This window comes from Notothenia rossii (genome assembly GCF_949606895.1).
Source record: "Notothenia rossii genome assembly, chromosome: 3".
Classification (NCBI taxonomy): domain Eukaryota; kingdom Metazoa; phylum Chordata; class Actinopteri; order Perciformes; family Nototheniidae; genus Notothenia; species Notothenia rossii.
The window spans coordinates 22,147,690-22,172,232 of NC_136901.1; the positions used below are offsets into that span (position 1 = coordinate 22,147,690).

The 24,543-nt window shown below is 44.3% G+C and overlaps 1 protein-coding gene across 1 annotated transcript in view; it reads right to left on the minus strand.

Annotated features, from left to right (window-relative positions):
* Positions 1 to 13,349: 13,349 nt before the first annotated feature.
* ache (acetylcholinesterase (Yt blood group)) overlaps positions 13,350 to 24,543 on the minus strand; it is a 37,382-nt gene continuing 26,188 nt past the window's right edge. Inside the window, exons 5-9 of the mRNA XM_079669702.1 lie at positions 22,697 to 22,919; positions 21,875 to 22,090; positions 20,802 to 20,991; positions 18,947 to 19,125; positions 13,350 to 17,628 (exon numbers count right to left, since the gene is read on the minus strand). Of these exons, the coding sequence (XP_079525828.1) occupies positions 17,507 to 17,628; positions 18,947 to 19,125; positions 20,802 to 20,991; positions 21,875 to 22,090; positions 22,697 to 22,919 (930 nt within the window). The 3' untranslated portion in view covers positions 13,350 to 17,506. The remainder of the gene's footprint in view (positions 17,629 to 18,946; positions 19,126 to 20,801; positions 20,992 to 21,874; positions 22,091 to 22,696; positions 22,920 to 24,543) is intronic.

Below are 24,543 nucleotides of genomic sequence, written 5' to 3' on the forward strand. Positions count from 1 at the left end.
ATTATAGAGAGCGCTCGATCGGGCAGCCTCTGTCTGCACAACGGCTGTCACACTGGCTGTGTGAAGCTGTGTCACAGGCATATGTCTCCTCATGGGGTGGATCCCCCGGAGAACATCAATGCGCACTCCACCAGAGGAATGTTCTCCTCCACAGCTTTGCACGGAGGAATGTCAGTGGAAGACATTTGCACTGCTGCATCTTGGTCTTCCCCCTGTTCATTTATTCAATTGTATTTAAGGGATGTCTCCCATTCCTCTCTGACACACACCCTGTACGGAGTGTCTTGTCAGAGTGAGTGACGTCAGGGATCCAGCTGTGCGCCTCTCTCCTGCCTCTCGGCACGCGGAGAGCGGCCCTTTTTCCCTCTTACTGTATGAGAGGGATGTTTCCTTTTTTTCCTCTTGACACATTTTTGGTACGGAGTGTCTGGTCAGAGTGAGTGACGTCGGGGATCCAGCTGGGCGCTCTCCTGTCTGACACGCAGAGTGCTGCTGTTCCCCTTCTATGATCGCTGGGCAAGGTGGGACCTTCGTCTCTACTTTCTCACAGCGGCTGGGTATGTATTGTTCCCGGCCTTCATCCCGTCAGGGGAGATAGGCATGTTTTGCGATGTTCCAGGGACGGTGATGCGCCATTACGCATGGCACAACAGGCATGGGGTGTTATTGAGCAGGTGTGTCTGTGCTTCTAGTGCCGGGTGGACCCAGTGGGGCGCAGACTACATCATGCTTCGCCCTTAACTCAATAGCGATAGCCTTAGAGGGCGAAGCCATATACGAAATAGAACTGAGGTTCTTATTCGTAACACTCCGTTCGATGTCTCACTATGGGATGCGCCTCATCGCGGAGCAAACAGAAGCATCAATCTCATTACGCCAATCCTGATTGGCTGGTGATCTTGACGTCAGCGTCAGGGAATCTACCCCCTATAAGTAGCTTGCGTTACGCCGCATGCATCATTCAAACACCTCTTCTCGCTTCAGAGCACATCTCTATTGGTAGCCGGGCTAGCTCACAGTCCACAGACGGAACCAAGCTATCCAAGCTAACTTCGGTCGACGGGCGCTCGCCGGCTACTTTTATATATACTTCTGCAAGAAGACTGTTAATACTAACACACCAGTTAGTGTTGCAATCTACCTCGCTGTTTATTTCTTCGGAATTAAAGGTAAGGTTTTGATTTTTCAAGCTGGTAACACACCTGTTACTAGCTTGCCTTTCCTCACTACCGACACCAAGGTAGCGGGGACGGTTTTTTCTTTTTCTCTCTCACACCAGAGGAGGGGAAGATAAAAAGGGTATTAACACACCAGTTAATATTCTTTGAGAATAAAATTCTACACCGTCGATTTTTTCTCCGGATTAACGACAGGTGGGGAAGGATTTTTTCTCAGCAACGTACCTGTTACGAGCGGGTCCTCTCCACGCCTTCACCACGGCGAACGAGATGGACGCTTCTCTCCCTCACACCAGAGGAGTCAGGGACTCTGAGGCTCGGCTCTGCGGCTGCGGGTTGAAGATATCAGGCACAGACTCACACCAGGTCTGCTCGTCCTGCCTCGGGCTGGAACACGCCCAGGAGGCTATCGACAACCCCGGCTCGTGCGGGCATTGTGCCCGCTTCACCATCAAGAGCCTCCGCCGACGGCTAGCACGCCAAGCTAGCTTGTCGGGACAGGACCCCCTCATGTCCGCTGTTTCGCCGGCCGGCAATCTTGACATGGGGGCGTCCGCCACGGTGATTGAGCCCCGCGCTGTGTCAGGCTGGGGCTCAATAACAGCGGCAGCTGCTGAACCGGAGCCCCGCGCCGTGTCAGGCTGGGACCCGGTGGCGGCAACAGCCGCGAGAGCGGAGCCCCGCGCTGTGTCAAGCTGGGGCTCCCAACTGGACCTCACCATGGTCTCGCCCGCGGATGATGTCCTGGAGTTGGACTACATGGAGGACGAAGAGGATACCTCTGAGTTCCTCCTGTCCGACTCGTGTCATCAGCTCAGGCTGCAAAGCCGGGAGCGATGGCTGCTCTCCCGGGCGATAGCGCACCAGCTTCGCCCTGTCTGAGCATGGACCTGCAGGCCGTGTGTCAACGTGCCGCGTCCAGGCTGGACATCCCATGGCCTGAAATGGCCAAGGAGACCTCCAGGTCTCGCTACGAGGGGAAGACTTTGCCCCACGCAGCGAGGACAAAGAGGCAGCTCCTTCCAGTCTTCCCGGAGATGCTGGATGAGGTGTCGGTCTCGTGGAGAGACCGCCGCTTCAGTAATAAGGCCCCAATCAGGGTGCCTCCTCCCTGGACTGTGACGGTATGGAGAGGCTCGGCCTGCTCCGCATGCCGCCCATGGAACCGCTGGTGGCAGCCCACCTCCAACCGAGGCTGGCTCTGACACCAAGCAGGAACCCCACGCTACCGTTGAAGGCAGACCGGTCACGTTCTGCCCGGTTCAAGGTACCGAGGCAGCAGAGGCCACAGCCTGCCCCGAGTCCCCAGCCCAGGCAGGAGACGAGGACGAGCTGGCCGAGGAAATCTCCGGTTTCGGCATCCGCTGTTCAGGCACAGCCGACTCAGATTTTCTGTCACCAGTCGAGGAAAAAGAAGCGGGCGGCCTGACAGCCTCCTCTCCCCTCCTCGGTGACAGAGCTGGAAGTTCCCTGTTCCCCAGCTCCAGATGTGTTTTTTGGGGTGCCACCAGGCCTCCATCTTCCCGCCGACTCGAGTGATGCCGCAACGCCATCCTCAAGTTCGCGCCAGAAGGGAAACAGACTTAATACCAGAGACAGCGAGTTCTGCTATCTGCCTAAGTCACAAAAACACATGTCACAATTGTTGTTGTTTTCAAATAAACCATTTTTCACTGTAGCATCCAGGCTTCAAGCCGAGGGCGCAGTCCAAAAAAATGAAAAGAAAGACAATAAAAACAATAAACAGTCTGTCGCCTGTCCCTCTTTTGAGAGCAGCTACGGCCTCTCTCAAAAGGCGGATAATAGACGGGTCTGTGAAGGCACCACCGCCATGCGCATGCGCAGTGACGACGGGTTATAGAGCCGCTACCGTCACGCGCATGCGCAGTCTCTGTGGGGATTATCGAAATGGGGTACCTTTCGTGTTCAGACACTAGAGGGCCCCATAACACAACAAATAGAGACTCAGAGGGTAAGAGACGTGACATCTCCGCTGGCTCTAAGGAGCAAACAGTGGGAGATGCTCACAGCGTCTGCTTTGGTCTTCAAGACAGTAACACGGGGCTACAGACTCCAATTCGCTGTCACCCCCCCTCGCTTCACGGGCGTTCTGTATTCACAAGCCCGAGGAGAGTCAGCCCATATTCTGGAGAGAGAGATTCTCTCACTTCTAGAAAAGGAGGCTATATCTATAATACCCGCCGAGCGGAGTCAGAGCGGCTTTTATTCCAAGTATTTCCTCGTTCCCAAACGGGGAGGGAACGGAATTCGGCCAATACTAGATTTGAGGGCTCTGAACAAATATCTAAAAAGATACAAATTCAGAATGCTCACTCACACATCTCTGCTGCGTCTCGTGCGACAAAACGACTGGTTTACATCAGTCGACCTGAAAGATGCGTATTTCCACATCCCAGTATATTACCCACACAGGAAATATCTGAGGTTCGCATTTCAGGGGATCTGTTACGAATACAGAGTACTTCCCTTCGGTCTGTCTCTCAGTCCAAGAGTGTTTGTACGATGTACAGAAGCCGCGATAGCCCCGTTAAGATAACAGGGTATTCGCCTGGCAACCTACCTAGACAACTGGCTGCTTCTCGCACAGTTGGAACAGGAGGCTATTACGCAGACAAATGTCCTCGTAAAGCACCTGCTCAACCTGGGTTTCATAATAAACACAGAAAAGAGCATGTTGTGCCCGGCACAGACTGTACTCTTCCTGGGTTTACACCTGAACTCGGTGTTTTTTACAGCCCGCCTGTCAGCGGAAAGAGTGAAAGCTTTCAGAGCTTGCCTCGCTCATTTCCAGCTGCGCAAACATGTTCTTTTCAGATCATGCCTGCGGTTACTGGGGCTCATGGCGTCAGCCATCCTGGTCGTACGAATGGGACGGTTACACATGAGGGAGTTTCAGCGCTGGGTAGCCGCTCTAAAACTAAACCCCGCGCGTCATGGAGTGCGGAGAATGATGGTTACTGTGAAATGCGTAATGGCACTGCGCCACTGGCTGCACCCGACTTTTCTGGTACGGGGCGTGCCTATGGGTGCTTTCCTTTCACGGAAGGTGGTCACCACAGACGCATGTCTGACAGGCTGGGGAGGTATTTACGAAGGTCGTCCGGTGAGGGGTCTCTGGAGCAGAGACCTCCAGCAGTCGCACATAAATTACCTGGAGCTTTTAGCGGTGTTCCTCACCCTAAAACGCTTTCTGCCTTTTCTCAGAGGACACCATGTCCTCGTGAGGACGGACAATACGACCACAATATCGTATATAAACCGACAAGGGGGTTTGCGCTCTCTCCAGTTACACATGCTGGCACGCAAACTGATCTTGTGGAGCTGCGACCGTCTCCTCTCTCTGAGAGCGACGTACGTACCGGGTGTGATGAACCTCGGGGCAGACCTGCTGTCCAGAGGTGTACCACTGTATGCAGACTGGACTCTACATCCAATGGTTGTGAGCCAGCTGTTGGTGCGTTACGGCCGAGCCGCGGTAGATCTGTTCGCATCAAAAGAAAATGCTCACTGTCAGCTTTTCTTTTCAATGCGCGATCAAAACGCACCATTAGGCGTGGACGCGCTCGCGCACATTTGGCCTCCGGTCCTCCTGTACGCGTTTCCACCCCTGGCGCTGATACCCCCAACTCTGGCCAGAGTGAGGGAACGGCGACACACAATGATCCTGATGGCTCCGCACTGGCCTGCAATGTACTGGCTGGCGGAGATATATCAGCTGCTGTGCGGTCAGCCGTGGCAGCTCCCCCTACGCAGAGACATACTGTCTCAGGCGGGGGGGACGATCTTTCCCCCACACCCGGAGCGCATGGCCCTATGGGCCTGGCCCGTGAGTGGTATAATCTGAATGCAGTGGGTCTCCCGCAGAAGGTGATAAACACTTTTCAGAGTGCGAGAGCTTCCTCCACTAGGTGTCTTTATGACTGTAAGTGGAGGGTGTTTGAGGACTGGTGCCTTCAAAAAGGGCACACCTCTTTTCAATACCCTGTGGGAGTGATTTTATCATTTCTACAGGACCTAATTGATAAACACAGAGCTTTCTCCACGATTAAAGTCTACCTGGCTGCTATTGCTGCATGCCATGTGGGTTTTGAGGGTAAGACGGCCGGCCAACATCCTCTGGTCTGCCGTTTTATGAAGGGAGCTCGCAGACTCCTTCCTGTTTCCAGGTCACTGGTGCCCTTATGGGACTTGACAGTGGTTTTAGATGGGCTCACTCGAGCCCCATTTGAACCCCTGGAAGAAGCTGACATGAAGCACCTGTCACTCAAGACAGTGCTGTTACTGGCCCTGGCATCCGCCAAGCGAGTCAGTGACATTCATGCGCTATCTGTACATCCTTCATGCACTCAGTTCGCCCGAGGGTTAACGAGAGTGTTGCTGAAGCCCAACCCTGCCTTTATACCTAAGGTGGTTGGTTCATGTACCCCCATTGACATTGAGGCATTTCCTCCACCGCTGTGTCCCTCCGGGGAACAGCAGCCGAATTTGCTATGTCCAGTCCGTGCTTTACGCACTTATATGGACAGATCAAAAGAGTTTCGTCATAATGACCAACTCTTTGTGTCCTGGGCTAACCCTCAGAAGGGCAAGCCTGTTACTAAGCAACGGCTCTCTCACTGGATTGTGGAGGCAATTGCTTTGGCTTACACGAGTCAGGGTCTGCAGGCACCTTCGGGTTTGCGTGCTCATTCGACTCGTGGTCTGGCTACATCCTGGGCTTTGTTCAGGGGTGTTTCCATCCAAGACATTTGTGCAGCGGCGAGCTGGTCCTCGCCGCTCACTTTTGTCCGCTTTTACAGATTAGACGTCTCTGCTCCCAGTGTGGCCCATGCAGTGCTGGGCCCCCTGCTGAGTTAGAGCTCTAACTGTTAAATTCTGGTTGGGTTTGGTGATTTTCGAGATAAGCTCGTCTGGCAATACGGGAGCTACAATATCCCATAGTGAGACATCGAACGGAGTGTTACGAATGAGAACTATAGGTTACTTACGTAACCCCAGTTCTCAGAGTAACATGAAGTGAGATGTCTCACCAGACGGCCCTCCTTGCTATGGTGAAGCGAGAAGAGGTGCTTATTTTGAATGATGCATGCGGCGTAACGCAAGCTACTTATAGGGGGTAGATTCCCTGACGCTGACGTCAAGATCACCAGCCAATCAGGATTGGCGTAATGAGATTGATGCTTCTGTTTGCTCCGCGATGAGGCGCATCCCATAGTGAGACATCGAACGGAGTGTTACGAATAAGAACCTCAGTTCTATTTCGTATATGGCTTCGCCCTCTAAGGCTATCGCTATTGAGTTAAGGGCGAAGCATGATGTAGTCTGCGCCCCACTGGGTCCGCCCGGCACTAGAAGCACAGACACACCTGCTCAATAACACCCCATGCCTGTTGTGCCATGCGTAATGGCGCATCACCGTCCCTGGAACATCGCAAAACATGCCTATCTCCCCTGACGGGATGAAGGCCGGGAACAATACATACCCAGCCGCTGTGAGAAAGTAGAGACGAAGGTCCCACCTTGCCCAGCGATCATAGAAGGGGAACAGCAGCACTCTGCGTGTCAGACAGGAGAGCGCCCAGCTGGATCCCCGAAGTCACTCACTCTGACCAGACACTCCGTACCAAAAATGTGTCAAGAGGAAAAAAAGGAAACATCCCTCTCATACAGTAAGAGGGAAAAAGGGCCGCTCTCCGCGTGCCGAGAGGCAGGAGAGAGGCGCACAGCTGGATCCCTGACGTCACTCACTCTGACAAGACACTCCGTACAGGGTGTGTGTCAGAGAGGAATGGGAGACATCCCTTAAATACAATTGAATAAATGAACAGGGGGAAGACCAAGATGCAGCAGTGCAAATGTCTTCCACTGACATTCCTCCGTGCAAAGCTGTGGAGGAGAACATTCCTCTGGTGGAGTGCGCATTGATGTTCTCCGGGGGATCCACCCCATGAGGAGACATATGCCTGTGACACAGCTTCACACAGCCAGTGTGACAGCCGTTGTGCAGACAGAGGCTGCCCGATCGAGCGCTCTCTATAATGCACAAACAGGCGCTGAGAATGGCGCAAGGCAGCCGTGCGCGCCACTAGCAGGACAGCGCGCGCACAGGACAGAGGAGATGAGACGCGGCTTCTTCCTCCGACCTGTGAGGAGGGGGAAAGAAGCCATCCAAGATGATCACTCATGACTCTAACGAGCTTGTGATGACCTTTGGCATAAAAGCCCGGTTAGGGCGTAAAACAGCTGAACTGCCATCTCCTTGGATCCTGAGGCATGATGGAGCCACAGAGAGAGCAGAAAAATCACTCACCCTTTTCGCTGATAGAGCCAAAAGTAAAACTACTTTGGCTGACAACAGTTTAAGGGGAACCTGGTCTAAAGGTTCAAATGGGGCTTTGCTTAGTGCGCGTAACACCAAAGCCAAATCCCACTGAGGCGCCAGTGCGCGTGACACAGGTCTGAGTCTCCATACTCGCATAACACGGCTGCTGCGCTCTGCGAGCCCCTCTGTTTAATTCGCCGGGAATATACATTGCTCTGATGAGAGCAACGTGTGTGCGCGCCCAGAACAGCAGCCGCCTGGCTGCGTTCAGAAGCTGCGCAGATCGTACCCTGGCGATCGAGGTATGGCTGATTCCATAGCCGTGGCTTGTTCTCAGAGTAACATGAAGTGAGATGTCTCACCAGACGGCCCTCCTTGCTATGGTGAAGCGAGAAGAGGTGCTTATTTTGAATGATGCATGCGGCGTAACGCAAGCTACTTATAGGGGGTAGATTCCCTGACGCTGACGTCAAGATCACCAGCCAATCAGGATTGGCGTAATGAGATTGATGCTTCTGTTTGCTCCGCGATGAGGCGCATCCCATAGTGAGACATCTCACTTCATGTTACTCTGAGAACTGGGGTTACGTAAGTAACCTATAGTTACCTACTGTAACTCCAGCTTCTATGAGTAAATGGCGCAGCCATCTAAGCGCTGGGCCCCACTGGCTCTACGAATAGCTGAAGAAAAGTTATTTTGTATGGGAGCAGATTGCCGGTGTTACAGTATAAGTTGAGTCATGACAACTGGCGACATTCTATTATTTTCGTCATCGGAATCCGGGGCGTGTACATTGAGGACCCATTGTTGACTTACCAGGAAAGAAACATCGTTTGTCGTTTACGTTCATCTTTTGCTATATCTGCCTTCCTAAGATCCATTTGCTGCACATTCAGTACTCGTATGTGAGGTTGTGGGGCAGAGGCCGATATCGTGACGCTTACAGGGAGGTATCGAACATTTCAAAGTAGGTTACTGTGTGGATGCCTGTTCAAAACATTGCAAACTTCAATAAATCATTTAAATTATATATTTGTGTCCGACTTTCATTTGTTCATCGTTCTTAATGTGATGTATAGTAGCTTTGATAGCTGTCCATACCTTCAGACAGCCTAAAAGTAAAACACAAGTTGTTTATTCACAGCCTGAACGCTCATCGAGATGACTGGATCAGTCATGACAACTTGTGATCAGCTCCGATTAAATTGTGATATCAATTCTGTAGCTAACCTCCAGGGATCACGTTTATTTTATGAAATACCTGTATCCCTCTCATCACAACAAGACTCTACACTGTGCAGGAAAAACAATTACATACATGAAAATAACCTTGATGCATGGGAATTAAACACACAAACTATCTTCCGTGGCTATATTGATATGTCACAGTAACGGTAAACCACAGAAAAATAAGTCCAGCGGGGCACAAGTTGAATACATATAATACGGTAGTTCTATTATGCCTTTAAGCCTATACGTTTAACCCATAAGAACCCGGACCCATTTCTACTTTTGGGGAAATTAAGGGGAACGTCATTTAGACTAAATAGACACATTTCTGACAAGTAACCCCCCTAGTGTCAAATATCTGGGCTTTAATGGTAAAGTAACTCTTATTTATAACTTAATTAACAAGGATGATGTTTTGGTTTGCATTTGTTTGAACATACTATGAATTGAAGAATAAAGCATATGTTAACTAAATATAATTGAATCAGCTAAATTAACTGACCAGACCATACTCATATTTCTAATTGTGCATATATGTCACTCTGGGTTTACTGTGAATGTTTAGGGTTAAAGTCCCGATGTGACACCATGTGTCACAGCAATATTTATGGCATTTGTTTCATATCAATTTCATCAAGAAATGTTTCCACAACAGGTTAAATGTAATCAGAATCAGAATACCTTTATTCGTCCCACAGAGGGGAAATTTACATTTGTTACAGCAGAAAAGAGCCGAAGACAGCTTAATGTTTAACAAATGACATGTCATGTAAGCATTTTTATTCTTAAATGGCTTGAATATTAACTTTAGCAACAAAAAACCTTTCCAAATCTAGCTAGTTCTGTCACATGTTTTAGCCTGACACATGGACATCTTGGACATGTTGTTATGGGAAGACAAAAGCAAATGACAAGGACCATGACCCCAGACTGTTCAGTGTGTGTCACTTAGGGACTTCATGAGATAGAAAAATCTCATGAGGAATCTGTATAAGGAACTTTCCAGAACCTTTAAATTTCATGTGACACCCGTGTCTAAGCAATTCTGTCTGCCTTCCGTGTTCCTTTTGTTATTTACTTCCTCTCTGCCTTCTTCTGATGATTTATCTGTTAGTTTGTGTGTTTAATTCCCATGCATCAAGATTATTTTCATGTATGTAATTGTTTTTCCTGCACAGTGTAGAGTCGTGTTGTGATGAGAGGGATACAGGTATTTCATAAAATAAACGTGATCCCTGGAGGTTAGCTACAGAATTGATATCACAATTTAATCGGAGCTGATCACAAGTTGTCATGACTGATCCAGTCATCTCGATGAGCGTTCAGGCTGTGAATAAACAACTTGTGTTTTACTTTTAGGCTGTCTGAAGGTATGGACAGCTATCAAAGCTACTATACATCACATTAAGAACGATGAACAAATGAAAGTCGGACACAAATATATAATTTAAATGATTTATTGAAGTTTGCAATGTTTTGAACAGGCATCCACACAGTCACCTACTTTGAAATGTTCGATACCTCCCTGTAAGCGTCACGATATCGGCCTCTGCCCCACAACCTCACATACGAGTACTGAATGTGCATCAAAGTGATCCTATGGAGGCAGATATAGCAAAAGATGAACGTAAACGACAAACGATGTTTCTTTCCTGGTAAGTCAACAATGGGTCCTCAATGTACACGCCCCGGATTCCTATGACGAAAATAATAGAATGTCGCCAGTTGTCATGACTCAACTTATACTGTAACACCGGTCCTCCTTCCTATTTATACCGGAAGGAGGCCCGAGGGCGGGGCCCACTTTGCGGGTGGGCGTGGACTACAAGTGTTTCAGTGCTGCGCGGGTGCGCATGGGGATTACCCAATAGCGATAGCCTTAGAGGGCTGCGCCATTTACTCATAGAAGCTGGGGTTACAGTAGGTAACCTCAGTTATTGGTGAATAAATAACAGTGTGTTATTTTGAAAATAATAACAAACTAGAAGGAAAAAAAGATTAAAAAAATACATATTTCAGTATTCTGAGGCTCTGAGGCCCATTTATTTTCCTCACAGACGGCAACAAAAGTCCGAAATTATACGATTTAAAATAAAAGCAATAATTGTGGCTTGATATTGAGTAAGAACATGTTTTTATGAACCACACAGCTTCCGGTCTTCCACGACCCACAGTAGAAATACATTGCTTTTAAAATCGTTCTGTGTGACACGAAAAAAAGGGGATAATCGTGTTGGTGAACACGAATCAATAGATTAAATGTCGTGACTATAGCATGAAATGCCATGAGACTGGGTTGACCTGATAACATCACACATTTGAGACTTACTTTTAAGTTAATTTTTTGCCATGAAAGTAACCTATTGGAATTATTCATTTAAACATGCTGTCCAAAATGTTGGCAGTTGATTCATTTATTAATTCAATTGAAAATAATATGAGTAAACACAAGACTTAAACTATTTAGGACCATTTAAAATTGTTTGTTGATAAAAAAAATAATCGAAAACTTCAAGCTTAATGGTGGGGTAGGTAATTCACTTCAGAAACACTTTTTGTTATATTCCATGGAATGCTCTTAACATCCCGATTGCAATGAATAAATTAATTGCTTTGACAAAAAATTAGGGATGCAACGAATATTCGGCCGCCAAAAATTATCGGCCGAAAATGGTTAAAAACGCCCTTTCGGCCGAATGTCAGAGAACAAGGTTACGTTGGTAAGCTAAGGTGTTGTTGTGATGACGTAATCAAAACGCGGCGAAAAGCACGGCGCGCGACCATGCTCGCGGCTGGCTCACAGCCAACATGTCTGGCGCTTGGAGATATTTCAAAATATCAGAGAAAGGAGCGCGGATTGCGATTTGTAAAACGTGTTCAGCTGACATTTCTCGAGGGGGTGTAACTGCAAAGACTTTCACCACTTCGGGATTACTCCACCACCTGAAATCAAAACACCCGGACAAATATGCGGAGTAAGATCAAATCACAAGCACTGACAGCGAGAGACTGTTCAGCGCTGCCTCTCATGTGCTTGATGAGAAGAGGAACAGACTTATGGCTGATAAAGCAGAGAAGCTAATGTTCATTAAAAAGAACCTCCCACTTTTCCTTAATAAGTAGACAAGGCTGGCTTATCATAAGCTTATCTAGTTCTACATGTCTACTCTATACCCACTTTCCTGAACAATTTTCATTGTGAGTTATAATTCACCATCTCAGGTTATCATTAGGGGGAAATGACAGCAGCACAGTGTTCAATATATTGTACTTTCGGTATCTAAATGATACAATGTTGTTTACATTGCTCATGAGGACAGACCACCTTATTTGCAGATTCTTGAAATTGTAATTTAATTTGTAATTGATTGTGGATTTTGTATTCGGTTTTCACTTTATGTATCTTTATACAATGTTTACTACTTTGCTTATGAGGACAGACAGCCTTATTTACAGATTCTTGAAATTCAATTGTAATTTCATTTGTAAATAGTTACATTCATGTGGATTTATCCAGTTTGCACATTTGTATGCATGCACTTATTGGTGCATTTGTTGTTGTTGAAGGCCTGGCTGTTACAGTCTTTATTTACACTATTTTGTTGTAGGCCTCCTGGCCTAGATGTTTATGCAGTTTTAAAGCACCTTGGCTTTATTCTGAATGCACTTTGTTGTAGTTATCCTAGAGAGAAAATAAAATGCACTTGACTTGGAATTAATGTACTGTATGCATTCAAAAATGCTGAATAAATGTTTTATGGACCCATAATAGTGATTATTATTTAAGTTAAGTTTTGCCATAATCATTTATTTTTCCATAATCAGGCAGCTGAACAACATTGGTAAAAAATGTATACATTATATATATATATATATATATATATATATTTCTATTTATCATTTTCGGCCTTTCGGCATTCGGTTTTCGGCGAACCTTTTCCTATTTTCGGTATCGGTTTCGGCCAAGAATTTCCCATTCGGTGCTGCCCTACAAAAAATACATTAAAAAATGTCATCCGTGTCATCCGCTGGTTTCTCCATTCTTACCTATATACCCTACCTTTAAGAAATATGTATAAAAGTGTATAATTGGCTATAAACCAAGGAAGGAAAGAGTATTTTACTCTTATAAGTAAAGAGGGGAGGGGGTCATGTATGTGTATGACTACAAAACACATAATCATCGATCTGAGGCCATTGTGGGGAGAGAATTGGGTTTTTAGGAAATGTGGATAAGCCGATAATCAGTGCAAGGTTTAATACAATACAACATTCCGAACGAAGTTGCTCTAGGTACAGAGAAAATGCACTAGGGGGCAGCATGAAACCAACATCCTGAGTAAAGGAAAATCTTACATTATGTCTGGAAACACGAGCTTCTCTTTTTCCTCTCATGTGTCCCTTGGGGTCTACAAAACTGGTTCATAATTGATGATAAAAATAAAAATAGTCATGGCAAGTCCCATAATTATCCCATAATGTTGACATGGTATCTTTAATTACCATGATTCTTTATACATTTACATATTTGTTTCGCCTTTTTTCAGAAAATGACACAGCTGTTGGTGCATGCTGGACTCAATAACAGCTCAGTGTGGACAGAAGCAGCAGGGTGTCTTTATTTCTGTTGCTATAGCTTAACCAAGTCAGCATTCATGATACACAGAGACATGGGAAGAGAAGCCTTCAAGACGTACAGTACTGGTGACTGGAACAAACAACGATGAGGCAGAGGACTGAAACCAAGTCAAACAAACTGAAAAAGGATTTATGGCACTCATTTTTTGTCAGAATAATATTGCTTTTAAAACACAACCTCTATCCATCATCATTGTTGTTTAATCACGTTATATTTTCACTGTATTTAAATATCAAATATATTCCTTTACTGATATATTTATTGCTAACATTAAACGTACACATTAGAGTTATATTATTCACTTTGATAATAGTTTTGTTCAAAAGTACAAATTTTACAGAAAATAACAGTCCAAGTTTGGAAGGATATACTGGAAGGACATGCACAAGGATCTGATAGGAGGGCAGGGGAAGGAGGGCTTAAGCGGGGGTCTCCCATTGGATGAGAGGAGCTGTCACTCACACAGCCAGTCACACATGCATTCTTCACTGGTATTTTAGACATCAGATACAATCCTTTATTCATATTTAGTTCTTTTTAAAGCTAGACTAATCTACTCCGGTCCATAAATAGGAGCTTTACATGCCAACAGAGACACTTTGCTGGGACGGCATTCAGCCAATCAGAGCGCTGATTGAGTTCCCTCCTTGTTAATACAGAAAAATGGCAAAGAGGTTAACAGACAGGTACAGTGACACACACACACACACACACACACACACACACACACACACACACACACACACACACACACACACACACACACACACACACACACACACACACACACACACACACACACACACACACACACACACTCTCTCAGGGGGGGGGGGGAGGCATTTGAAGTCCTAACTGAATTGTTTCTTGGAAAGCCACCAAAGTTCTCAAAGATTTTTTAATCTTTCTTGTGGATTATCTTGTTCCCACACAACAATAACGTGCACACCACATATGGAAGTTTTGCACAGGTTAATATTTGGTGTACACAAGATCAATGTGTATTGCAAACCAGATAACAACAAAACATGTTGTTCTCACAAGACAATAACACATACACTAAAAATAAAATAATAACCTGTACATACAGTATTATATGGAAGTTATTATATTAACGCACATAACATATCCAGTTTCAGGACTTTCAGGGCTCAAATCCACTAAACCATTTTTGTCTATTTCTCTGTTAGCAGATTTGAATTCTACAAATAAAAAATAAACAAAGTAAATCTATATAAATAAGTCCAGTGTGTAAAATACCTTTTAAGGCAATGGTTTTGGGTAAAAAAAATGATTGTATGTTGGTTTGTTGTTATATTCTACATCACTTACATTGAAATGATGTAGTTATATTATGTGGTATGGGCAATATAAGCAGGATATTTTTGTTTATTATTAAGTAAGGGATGTTTTCAACTTTTAATTACGTTTTAATAATTCATCTTCACTGCCACACAGTGTAAGCTGAAACTCACACGCAGTTCTTTCGAAGGAGAAGAGTTATGCAATGACGTATTTTTCTGACTGTCTTTTCATCTTTCCATCACATCTCCACCCCCCCCCCCCCCCTGTCCTCCTCCTCCTCTGTCCCTTTCTCCTTGGCTCATCTCTGTACCTTTCCACCTCCATTTTCCATCTATCCATCCATCCAGTGTTGGCTGGCAGGCCAGAGGCTGAGCAAGCGCTCTGTCACATTACCCCGTTGCTGAGTGAATTACTCTGCCTCCATTAGACTAACGAGAAAGCAGGAGGACGGAGGAGAGCGATGGGGGAGGGGACGAGGCCGAGTAGGGAGGGGAGCGAGGAGATGGATGAGGAAGGAAAGAGAGATGATGAAGAGGAGAAAAGTTAGATGGGGTGGAAGGAGAAGGATATGAGTGGGGAGGGTGAAGGATGAAAGGAAGAGAGTGGGAGAGGCAGGAGGGTGGGTGGAGGGTGATTAGAGAGGAAGATGAAGCGGGAGGAAGACTGAGAGGCGGAAAGAAGGCCAAAAGGGCGGTGGTGGTGGAGAGGAACAGCTGCGGGAGGAGAGGGAGGATGGGGAGGGAGAGGAGAGCTGGTGGAAACAGCGAATTAAGTAAAGAAACAGAGAGGGGACGATCAAAAGTAAAACGATAAAAAAAACAGAGAGGACTGTACCAAAAAGAGAGGGTACGATCAAAAGTAAAACGAATAAAAAAGCAGAGAGGACTGTACCAAACAGAGAGGGGTGAAATGTTATTGGAATACATCACAGCTGTACATGACACTGAGTGGATGACACACACACACACACACACACACACACACACACACACACACACACACACACACACACACACACACACACACACACACACACACACACACACACACACACACACACACACACACACACACACACACACCTAAGACAGCGCATACACTCACTCAAAGAAATTCAGTGCAGTGGAACAAAAGTGGTTTCTGAACAGGGCTGTGAACAAGATTTGACAAGGACAGAGGTCACATGACCTCAGTGACCTCACAGCTACAGCGATGCTCCTGCTTATCACATCCCCCCCAAACAGATTTGGATTGAAAGACGCACACAAAAGTATTTAGAGTTCATCACATTATACTGTATGTTTAAAGGGTTAACTTTAAGGGATTCCTTCATAAAGCAACTGATTCACTCTGTAATGTAAAACATTTAAAAATGTAGTACAAATGTATCCTCACAGGGATCATCTTCGTACAGATTGTGTAACAAAGGATTATTATTACAGTATTACATTTATTTTTTGGTTGAAGGGTACCGGTTTTTGCCATTTCCAAATGCTATCACCCAATAATGCTAACGCTAGGCAGTTTGAAATGCTTAAATAGTGGCTTTAAAGTGACATTTCTTTACATTATATTTTCTTTACAAATTAGAGTCTAAAATGTCTAAAGAGTAAAGCTGCAAATATGAATAGATTAAATATCAATTCATTAAAAAAACATTTTCAAATGGATGAATTGTTTTTAACAGTGGTCACAGTGGCCGAAGTGAAATGCCTCACTTTAACTCAAGAGTGCAGCTGTTACCATTCAGGGCCATTTGAACACATTTTCCCAGTTTTACATTATCAGTAGACATTTCCAGTTCCTCTGCCCACCCCCTCTACCCAATTTCTGTTGATCTATGCTGATATGCAAATAAGACAGTGAGAGGTATGGTACTAAACAGCTGACAGAGTGCCATTAACATCAAAAATGAATTATTTCTGACAAAGGTCAAGCAGATTTAGGTGAACTTTCTAAAATATAAATTAGGCACCAAACAGTTATAGTCCATGGAGCGTTTCCACACAAAATACCCAGCTTATGGCTTTGCCACAAGAGAAATACACAAGGAGCAGAACACGCAGCAAATGGGAATAGCGGTCATTATAGTAATCATGAACAAAAAAGGCATCGACAGAAACAAACAAACAGTGTTGTTGAGTCCAAAAACAAACAGTTTTGTTGAGTCCAAAAAACAAACAAACAGTTTTGTTGAGTCCAAAAAACAAAAAACCCTGATATGTCGGAAAGAAGGAATCCTCAAAAACAAGAGATGAAGATCAACAGAACACACAGTGAACCAGCAGTGTTGCAGTGTCATGGGCCTGTTAAGTTAAACTGGGGGCTTTCAAGCCACACACACACACACACACACACACACACACACACACACACACACACACACACACACACACACACACACACACACACACACACACACACACACACACACACACACACACACACACACACACACACACACACACACACACACACACACACACACACACACACACACACACACACACCCGAGGTAATGACACATCTTTGACATTTCTAATATTCCTCCTTATTGATGACAACTTCCCTCCATAGCCCTTTCTTAGCTTCCACAGAGAAACACATAAATAAAAATAACACATAAATAAATAGTATAAATAATACAAATAAAGATAAACAGTGCCTGTGTGTGGAGTGAAACAGAAGAAAAAAAAGGAAATGTTTGAATGAAGTTAGACTTCACTGAGGGGGCTATGGAGGGAAATGGCCACGGCTTGTTCTCTCTGCCCCCCCCCCCCCCCCTCCCCGTCTTTCTCTCTCTCTCTCTCTTAGAGGTCAGTGCAGCGCTCCTGCTTGCTGTAGTGGTCAAACTGGCTCTTCCAGTGCATCATGTAGGAGGACCAGCGGTGGAACTCCACCTTCCACTGGCGCTCTGCCTCGTCTATGTTGTCTGAGAGGGGAGACACAGAGGAAAGTGGAGCCATGTTGCCCGTTATGCATGTCAGAATCACAGCCTGTCCTTGGTGTTTTGTTTGGGTGCGAATTTCAAGACAGTTTCATGCATCTTTTTCTAGATAGAACTATCAACAAAGCACTTGTATACTAATAAAGGACTAGCTTATCTAAAGCCAGTTGAGTAGCACTTGAAATGTTTTGGCTCTATGAAACCTGATGTACTTATATGATTCTGTTTTCTTCAAGTCTGTACTTTGTCGGTCGAACGCACTTATTGTAAGTCGCTTTGGATAAAAGCATCAGCTAAATGCAATGTAATGTAATGTAGTCCAAACCTCCCTGCCAATGACCCCCATCCCTTTCTTCAAATGAAAAGGGACAGTTCCCTCAGGTCAAAGAGCACCACCCTCCATGTGGTTTACTTTTGTAAGAAAAAGGCAGTTGTTGAAAAAGATCTGCAGGAGATGTCAGGAAGTTTTGACGTTAGCTTGACAACAACTGTTTGTATATATAGACAGTTGTGTCTTTTTATTTATCTCTCTTAATGTGTGTATATGTATATATACAATATGTGTCTATGTTTCATTGTGTATGAGTACATACTTTATATATAAGTAAGTGTACAGGTCTGTATGTCGGTATACAGTTACACATATATCTTTATTTGTATTCCTCTGGATAGGTGAGAAACAGGATTTAGATCTGCCTGCCTGTATCACACACACAGAAGATTGATAAAATAAAGTTAACTTTGAACGGTCTATTGAAATGTAGGCTACATTGTAAGTAGCCTACAAGTAGCCTACATTTATGCTGTATTTACCAAATAAAATGTCCAGCTCTTTACATATCTTAAACATATCTAGATGTAAACATTTGATTTTTTTATCTGGCCTTTGTTATTATTATTTTATTTTCCCCAGCCGATATCCTTCTTCTTTTTTACTCTTTGCTTGTTGGAATAAAATATTGCTCAAATAAAAATGTAGACAATGCTAAAAAGTCAGAGCGTCAGTGGGATTCATCCTCTCGGGACCATGCATGTTTGTACCAAATGTTGCACCAATCAATCTGGGTGATACTCATATATGTCATTTTAACTGCTGGTGGAGCTGAAATTGAAAAGTGGAAAGTGAGGGGATCACCAACATCTCCTGGGGACGGTGAACATCTTTGCCAAAATTCATTGACATCCATACATATTTGACCTGGCTTTTTGGAATACCATTGGGAACATAATGTCTAGTATTGATCTGTATTCAGTACATACGTCATGTTTGAAAGTACAAGAAGTGTTAAGGAGTAGTGCTTACCGGTGATGTTGAGGAGACGTGGCAGGAAGCGGTTCCAAAAAGCGCACATTTGATTCCTCAGCCCTTTGTGGACCTTCATTGGTTCAGTGTTGAGTCCGACGTGTTTCTGCTCGCTGACGGTGAACAGAGGCCAGCGCTTCTTGCTGTCCATCATCCCGTCATGGTTCACATTGGGATTTCTGCAGGACAAAGTACAGGGACAAGGAGGAGTTACAATTAAGAATATATATACATAACAAATACACTCATTGCTTGTTTCTTAGGTCCACTCGGGTAAAACTAGCTAGTTCAAAAGCCAACCATTGTCAGTACTAGAAAATACAGTACATTTGAATAATCTATGTTTTTTATGCTTCTGAAATGGTATCTTTTGAAATCATGCTAGCTTGTGATGTTAGCATGAGATGACTGTTTAAAGAGGTGATTGCTCTTGATTTGACAGATATTTCCTAACCTATTTCCAATGGTTTTAATAGTAGATGCTAAATCAAAAATCAGTTGGTTATAGTAACTAAGAAATTAGGAAGTTAACTATATGTTGACATGAAACATTACCAATGTCACACATAAACCTCTTTTCAGTTTGAATATTTACTTCATGACGTAGTAGAACTATGCGTATAAGTAACAGAAATGCACATATACACATATTGAAGCGTCTTTCAAGCAGTTATGAAGACACATCTGAACCTGAAGCTGTTTTCTGTGACTGACTGGAAGGAAATCAGTCCAGTACGTGGCAGTTTAATCAAAAGCTTTGCATCAGCATTCTGCCGTTTCTGCCGCAGGGCTATTACTCACTTGCTCAGACAGAAAAAAAAAGTCCAGACATAATTTGATTAGAATCATAAATAAATCTCCAGTTGTGTAGAGACAGAAGGAATGTATTTACAGTAATGGCAGGGCAGAACCATCATTTTGATATGAACAAAATATGTGGGGTTGTTTTGATGAATGAAAAGCATGTACTTGCTAATTATTTCTGATCTAAATGTCAGGATATATCTGGCCTCAGCGGGTGAGGTTTACCCTTTAAAAGGTCCACCTTGCCTCTCCCTAACATCTACCTGTTAGGAGACCTCTAGCTGTGAGTGTCATGCTGTGTGCTTAGGCAAAGCACTCCTCTGCGCTAAATGCTAATCAAATGCTAAAATGTCCAAATGACAATGGTGATTTTAAGCAGCTTATCATCTCTAATAAATCAGAAAAACTCAAAGGACATCTGGATCTGAGGGAAATGTATTTTTGTTGTTTTGATATTTGATATATTTTTGATATATTTTAATATAGTAAAATATTGTTCTAATAATGTTTTTGACATAATTTTTGTGCTCGATGCACAGTCAAAGCGTTACCAATGTGGGCTTCATCCTCTGGGGACCATGAATGTCTGTTTTGTGCCAATCAATCTGATACTGATATATTTCCCTGCATGAGTAGAACATTTTAAGTGCTGGTGGAGCTAAACAAGGAAACATGGAAAAGTGAGCAACATCACTAGACTTGGCAAAGACTTTGATCTTTGCCACATTTAAATCCATCCAATTTATTTGGGGGTGTATTTGAATCTGGATCAAAATGGTAGACCAAACAAATTCAATGGCGTCACAGCTGGATAGACCTTGGGATTCCCCGGAAGTATCTATCATTCGACTTCAACCACAGAGATGGAGGTTTGCTTTGCAGTAGCAAGACTGAGTGACTTGTGATCTATAACTGACCACCTCATCCACCCTGTAGCTAAGCAACCTAATCAAGATGGACTGGTTTGTCCTCTCTGGTCCCCCCCTCTCTCTCTCTCTGCTGCTCATTACAGTTGATAAGTACATTCATTCTCAAGTCTGTGAGGCCTCACCCAGTTCGTGCAAAGTTGGCCCAGTATCTCATGATGCGCTGGCTCAGTTTCTCCTCCTCCAGGGTGTAGTTAAGTCTCTTCTCCAGGGGCAGCCCGAACACAAACTCGATCTCGTAGCCGTGGATCACTCCCATCCACTCGGGCCACGCCAGGTTGGACGCCCGGTGGTCGAACAGATAGAGGTAGAGGCCTTTGGAGCAGGAGCAGGAGGAGAAGAGGACCATTGGTTAGTTTGACCCTATAGAAATGGTGTGATACCAACACATTCTGCAGATGCTGGTAAAGAATTTGTTTAGTGGATGTTTTGATATCTGTTACTTATTTAGACTATTTTAAACACTCAAACAAGATGTGGTGATTGTTGGAACAGAGGGAAGGCCAACAAAGACGGTTTTGAATATATTTATTTGGTTTCTGTCAAGTTTGAATAAAGTGTATTATGAAATTATCAGCAAGGAAAAATTACTGTTTCATTAAATATGGTCTGGTGGCTTTGAAGAGAACATATATTGTCAGTCTTTGTTTTCATCTAACTTAATAAATTAAGGGGTTTATTTTGAGTTTTAGAGCAAAAGGAATAAACATATGAAGTTATTGCAGTTGTCTAAACAATGCGTTTGTTACTTTAACTGCAGATATAGATGATTATAATAGATCTTATTATCTAGATATATGATCAATTGTTTGGAAAAGGTAAAAATATAGAAAATGAGACATTTTAGTTTGGGATATTTTCATTCCTTGGTTCCAGATGATATAAAACGATAAGCTATTAGGACAATATAAGCCCTTTGAAAAATAGAAAATTCCCTAGTATAACAATATTATATAAGCCACTTACAATACATGATACAATACAGCAAAATTCCCATTTCAATCTTCCTCTGGAGAGTGAATTCTTTATACAATATTGTTTTATTGTTAACTGTAAATCTTAAGGCATCAGAGTTATTGTCCCAGGATCTCAGACATGATGCAAATGTTGTAGGTTTCAGATGAATTACAGCCTGCCTGATTAGTTCTGGCTTTATGAGGAAAAGAGGGCCAAACTGGACCACCCTCGTATATCTTACCTTGTGGGTTTCCTCCCATGTTAGACTTCAGGGCGTTGTGCTGGGCGTAGGAGCGAGCGAAGTGTGCCAGCGGGCAGATGACGTTTTGGTCGCCCACGATGTCGTCCAAGGCTTCCCGGTTCTTCAACCCGTTATTCTCATCCATCCAGTCCGTATACTGCAGCACCACGGCCTCCAGGCCAATGTCGTTAGCATGTGGCACGCTGAGCTTCACACCTGGCACAGTAAAGGTTTTGTAAACGTACTACTTCAGCTGTGATGTGGGGTGATGTACAGAAAGCTTGAAATTGAACGTGTGGATTTTCTGCAAATCTCTGATTTGTCCAATAGTGTAAAGTACATTTAAGTACTGTTCTTCAGTACAATTTTGAGATACTTGTACTTTACTTGAGTATTTAAAATCTTTGCTACTTTGTACTTCTAGTCCACTACCATTCAGAGGTAAATGGTGTACTTTTACTTCACTCAAAGTCATTAAAACTAGCTGCACCTTTACCAGCTTTGATAACACTTTAATGATCAATCATTATAATCAACACATTATCATTATTCTGAAATGGACCAATCTACACAATGAGTACTTTAAGTATATCTTGATGCTTATACTTTTGTACTTTTAATTGAGTAAAATTTTGAATGCAGGACCTTTACTTGTAACAGAGTATTCCTTCTACTTTTACTCAAGTACATGATCTGAGTACTTTTCCCACCTCTGGATTAGTCACAGTAAAAGAGAACTATTAAATTCATCAATCATATAAACCAGTTGAACAATCCTTCTACAATATTCTCTATCCATCCATTACAGCTGAGTGACTTCACCTTCCAAGAAGTCCTCCCTGGAGATGAGGCTCTCATTGTCCTTGCTGAAGCCGGGCGCTCCGTACAGCAGGAAATAGGAGCCCTCGTCCTGGTTGACCCCGAGCAGGACCTGAGTGTCTTTAATGTTGCCTGAGCTGAGCATGGCCTCGGGAGTGTCGGGCAGGACCTCTCCGTCCACAACAGGGACAAATGAAAACCGGAAGAGGCCGGACCACGGCAGGACCTGCTCAGAAAGGATGAAATATGGAGTACTGAATTGATCTGAGCTTCACAAGATTGATCTAGTAACTCCCAGAAGGCCCTTGCATCCAGGCCAGCATTACCATTCACTTGTGTTTTACACCAGCGGTTCCCAACCTTTTTCAACTCAAGAATCTAAAATGTTTTCGCGGCCCACATTCAACCATAAACAATATGGAGGCTAAATAAAGTTCTGGTCAATTCAGAACATGTGACACGTTGTAAATCCAGAAGAACAGACCGCTGTCAAGGACTGTAATGACCGTTGCTAAGGAGGATCAAGAAAGAGAAAGGAAAATAGGTTAAAATAAAAAAAAGTCTTAATAATGAAAATGTTTCCACTCAAATCATAATGTTTTGCAAATTATTTGGCGGCAAATATTGAATTTACATTTACATAAGTACCCCAAGTGAAGGAGTTCAAGTATCTCGGGGTCTTGTTCTCGAGTGAGGGAACAATGGAGCGTGAGGTGGGTCGGAGAATCGGAGCAGCGGTAGCGGTACTGCAGTCTCTTTACCGCACCGTTGTGACGAAAAGGGAGCTGAGCCAGAAGGCAAAGCTCTCTGTCTACCGGGCCATTTTCGTTCCTACCCTCACCTATGGTCATGAAGGATGGGTCATGACCGAAAGAACGAGATCGCGGGTACAAGCGGCCGAGATGGGTTTTCTCCGCAGGGTGGCTGGTGTCTCCCTTAGGGATAAGGTGAGAAGTTCGGTCATCCGGGAGGGACTCGGAGTTGAACCGCTCCTCCTTCGCGTCGAAAGGAGCCAGTTGAGGTGGTTCGGGCACCTAGTTAGGATGCCACCTGGGCGCCTCCCTAGGGAGGTGTTCCAGGCACGTCCAGCTGGGAAGAGACCAAGGGGTAGACCTAGGACCAGATGGAGGGATTATATCTCTTCGCTGGCCTGGGAGCGCCTTGGGATTCCCCAGTCAGAGCTGGTTGATGTGGCCAGGGAAAACAAAGTTTGGGGCTCTCTGCTGGAACTGCTACCTCCGCGACCCGACCACGGATAAGCGGGAGAAGATGGACCCTTTTATATATATTGTATTTGGGCTTTAGATGAAGACCGCACACAGTTAATAAATACAACTATTCTTCTGGCTAAAATACATATTTTTAAAATTCAATCAAGGAGTAATCTTAATTTAAGGTGTTTGAAGAGTAGATTAAAAATAAAATTATTTAGAAAATAATTATTGCCACAAAAATCAAAGGGTGGCTGACAACGCGATGAAATGGGAAATAATGAGCTCTAACGAAGAGTGTGATTAAAGGAACAATAAATATGCTTGCCATGTATCTTTTTGGTGGTTTTTGGTTGTCAACCTATTTTTGTTTGTGAAATGATCCTACTGACAGTATCTTTATTTATTCTGTTTTTGTTTTGTTGTTGTCTGAGATGGGAATGTCATCTCCTATATGTTATTGTTATGTCCATGTTTGTCTGTAAAAAAAAAGAAAAAAAAATGAAAGAAATGAAATTATTTGGCGGCCCACTTGCAATGCCTTCGCGGACCACTAGGGGGCCACGGCCCACAGGTTGGGAACCGCTGTCTTACACTATGCTGTGTAGACCTGTGCTGCACCTTAGCACATCTGGTATG